The sequence below is a fragment of the Volvox carteri genome (genome assembly GCF_000143455.1).
Source record: "Volvox carteri f. nagariensis unplaced genomic scaffold VOLCAscaffold_61, whole genome shotgun sequence".
NCBI lineage: Eukaryota > Viridiplantae > Chlorophyta > Chlorophyceae > Chlamydomonadales > Volvocaceae > Volvox > Volvox carteri.
The window spans coordinates 568195-572020 of NW_003307604.1; the positions used below are offsets into that span (position 1 = coordinate 568195).

Genomic DNA, 3826 nt, shown 5'->3' on the forward strand with positions numbered 1-3826 from the left:
TCGGCTTGATGTGCTCGTTGGTTGGCTGTAGCTGTGTGCTGCGTCGTTTTTGTCAGATGAAAAAAGAGAAGTATAGCCTGTAACAAAACGCAAATCTGTGTAATCTGTATGTAAGTCATCATACGAGTTTGCATGGGTTCACCAACATGCCTTCACATTCAGTACGGCAGTCTGACCAGCAGCGCTTTGCACTGCACATGTTAAGGCAAGCTCACCATGGTCATCAGCAATCATAGCGATGGCATGTGTGACGGGACGTACATTAATGGACGCTTTCCCTCTTACCTCCTCCTCAAGGGGTTTACTAGGCCGTACTAGGCAAGGTACTTCCACAAGTACAGCGAGACACACTGACCACCGCCACACACGTGAACAGATGCGAATGTGAAAGATGCTGTGCGATAACCCCAACCAATCCTAACAAACCGATCGCATGACGCGTCGCCTAGCGTAGTCTTCTGCATGGCATGATCTGATTGATTGGCCCGTACCTAGGTCACCTTTACAACAGTATCCTATAATTAATGTTACAATTTTCGCTTTAAGATGTTACCAGAGCCACCGCGGCGCCCAGCTTCACGCATTTCATCCCCCCAAATCATTGCAGTCATCACCATCTGCTTGCCTTCACCAATTCATCATGAAATAATAATAATAATGAAAGCCTAATCATCTGTCCAGGTCCGCTGTATGCCATTACTACTGAACTCAGATACTGCGGGCGCAGCTGCCTCGTTTTTCTTTGCTACTGCTTCCCATCGCCACCGCCGTCTCCGCCTCCTCCACCATCGCGTGCTTCCAAATCTAGCCTTGCCTGCTGCCGCCGCAGCTCCTCGAGGCGTTCGGGCGGCAGCGTGCTGTAGTCCCGCTCGCTTACCTCCTCCCAGGCCACCACCGGCGCCCCCTCCAGGCACCGGCGCCACCAGCCGTCACTGCTTGCACCGTCTGCGGGGTGCATTTTGACCAGCGTCACCGCCACCACCCCTGTCGCAAAGCTTCTGGATGGCCCGGCAGATCGCTCATTGCTGCTGATGTTGCTGCTGCCTTTGCTACCGCGAGCTGTTACCGCGGCTACTGGTGGTGGTGGTGGTGGTGGTGCGGCGGCGGCGGCGGCGGCGGCGGCAGCGCTGGGAGAACTGGTGTGACACCCGGGGTTGTGTGTGTTTCGTGAGCCGGCAGCGGCGGCGGTTTTTCCGCCCCGGCCCTCGTCGCGGTCCCTGTCTGTCATCCACCCCCACGTTGTCTGGTCAGCCAGGACAGTGGCTTCCAAAGTGCCGTACAGGTACACGTCAGCCGTCGAGCGATTCACAATCCGCAAACTGCGGGGCGTTACTTGTACACTCAAATTCGCACCAGTTACACCTGGGGGAATCTGCGAAAGCACGTACCCCACACATGCGCGAAGTACAGCAGTCTGTCATGAACATATACCCGCAGGTGGTGGAAGATCAAATCGCAGCGCGGATGAAAGTGTGATTTCAAGTTAACTAAGATTGATATACCTAGTAACCAGGTTAATGAGAGATACTAACCCTAAGGTGATAAGTTCTTTTGTCTTTTCACTGCCGGGCACAGGGGAAAAGAATTACAAAACAGAGGGTGTCGGGAAAGGTTGACGGCCTTAACAAGGGAAATCGCCTTGCCGTGGGGTTGGTGTTGCCGTGCTGGATAGGCTGCTAACGATACCACAATAATATGAACAGGTTACCATGGCCACCTTCTGGCCCGGCGGTCCTCGGACTCACACCGTGGACCACAGCGCCCTACCACCCAGGGGGTGAGGTCCCCTCATGGTGCGACCACATGCAGCCACCCAGCAGCCAGTAAGGTGGAGAGCCAGGCAGCCCACCCGCTCGCCGCAGCAACACGCAGACATTGACATACCCATGCACATGTACAAACATACATGTGCGCACATACTCTGTTACAACATTGCATTACATACATATGTGCACATATGCCTGCGCGGCTCAGATTATTCACACACACACACACACACACACACACACACACACACACACACACACACACACACACACACACACACACACACACACATATACACACACGCCCGCGCGCACACATGTGAGCGGACAATATGGTTGGACGATACGCTCCTCTGCAACTGGAGCAGAGTGCTCGGCGGTCTCCCCGATGGGTGCGGTTAGGTGCCCCGGTCAGCGTCAGGCCAGGATGGATGTGTAACACACACACACACACACACACACACACACACGCCATTAAAACACACCTGCGTCGCCATCACGTGCACCTCGCCCGCGCTCTGCCGCCACCGGAAACCCATCTCGAGGGGCTCCGCCCAGATCGCCGTGTCGCCCACCTGGCTTGGCGGCAGATCCGTGTCGCTGTACAGGGCCCGTGTGAGACCAAACGGGTGACGGCGCCGTCGCTCCGCCGGTGCGCCGGTGGAGGTGACGAAGCGGTAGTGGCGGAAGGGCAGCGGCAGCAGCCTTGCGGGTGCAGTCTGTGTGTGGGTGTGGGTGTGGGTGCGGGGGAGTAATACGGGGTACGGGGTTAATACCGTAGCGGAACTAAAGATTTTACAAAACAAAGATTTTACCGCAAAATTATGGATTTTAATATATTTTACGGAACGAAGTATTTTACCGCATGCTGGTGGATTTTGCCAAGATTTTACGGTACTGTGGATGATTTCCTGGGATTTTACCGGCCCGCAAAGCTACCCCACCATGCAACACCACTGCCCGCCTCCCTCTCACGCATGAGGGGAAATGAGAATCATCACAACACGTCTCAAATTAAGAAACTCCAAATTGTAAACCCCCTTCTGAAAGCCAAGCCACCGTGACAAGGCCTCCAAACATCCACCATTCTGTACCAGCCGCAGAATTCTTATGATTGATGAAGGACGCGAGAGCATTTCACGACGCTCCAAGAAAGGGCCATCGTAACCATCTAAATACAGCCACTTCACGCCCGGCGACACCAACCAGCTTGTAAGAACTTAGATATGTCATCTCTCAAATGCCTACTCCCTACTCCCCAACAAAATAAGCCCTTAGCTATAACAACCACCGCAAGGGCTGTCGTCGATGCAGATCACCCTTGGCTTGCGCGGACGGCCGGGCCCGCGCTTTGGCGCGATCGGGATCGGCGCCGGAGGGGGTGCAGGCGCGGGGAGCGGGGTTCCCTCTGGCAGCTTGCTGAAGTAGTTCGTAATTGCCTTAGGTGCTGAGAACTGCACTTCGCTGGCAAAAGCCGCCGGTATGGCCGGCAGCTTGTCAATGAAGCGGTGTTTGCTGAGCTTGCGCTTGCCCATGCTGCTGCCAGAAATAGGTTAATATATTATTATGTTACAATATTATGTGTAAAATAGAATAAGATCTAGTGCCAAAAGCTTGCTGTGCGCGAAGGGCCATATATATTTTACCGCATCGCTCCGAATTCCCTCCCGGGAACTAAAGATTTTACGGTAAGACTCTGAATTTTGCCAAAATATTTTACCGCATGCAAATAATTATTTATTTTGTAAAATCTTTAGTTCCGCTACGGTACTGCGTATGTTGCTTTAGCTGTGTAATGTGATATGTACATGTTCGGAAGGAGGAGGCAGAAAGAAAGGACATCCGGAATGGGACGAGGAAGCATGTAAGGCTGCGTGTAGGTGGGTATTGTCCAATAATGCAGCTCTGTTCGAGAAGAAGCGTTGTGTATTTGACTGTCTGTGTGTGTATGTATGTGTGTGCGTGCACTGGGTCTCCGGTATGCAATCCGATCCCACCGCACCACCGTCAGTTCAAATCCTCACCGGCATTGCTTCAATCTCGCAACAGTCGTCCAGTGG

At 53.4% G+C, this 3826-nt stretch overlaps 1 protein-coding gene across 1 annotated transcript; it reads right to left on the reverse strand.

The window, feature by feature from the left end:
* Window positions 1-745: 745 nt before the first annotated feature.
* Window positions 746-3301, reverse strand: VOLCADRAFT_107281 (uncharacterized protein; the record flags this gene model as incomplete). Its single annotated transcript, XM_002956487.1, has 4 exons — window positions 746-1074; window positions 1354-1414; window positions 2252-2485; window positions 3086-3301. The coding sequence occupies 4 exons, from the start codon at window positions 3299-3301 to the stop codon at window positions 746-748; spliced, it is 840 nt and encodes a 279-aa protein (XP_002956533.1).
* Between the last annotated feature and the right edge of the window lie 525 nt (window positions 3302-3826).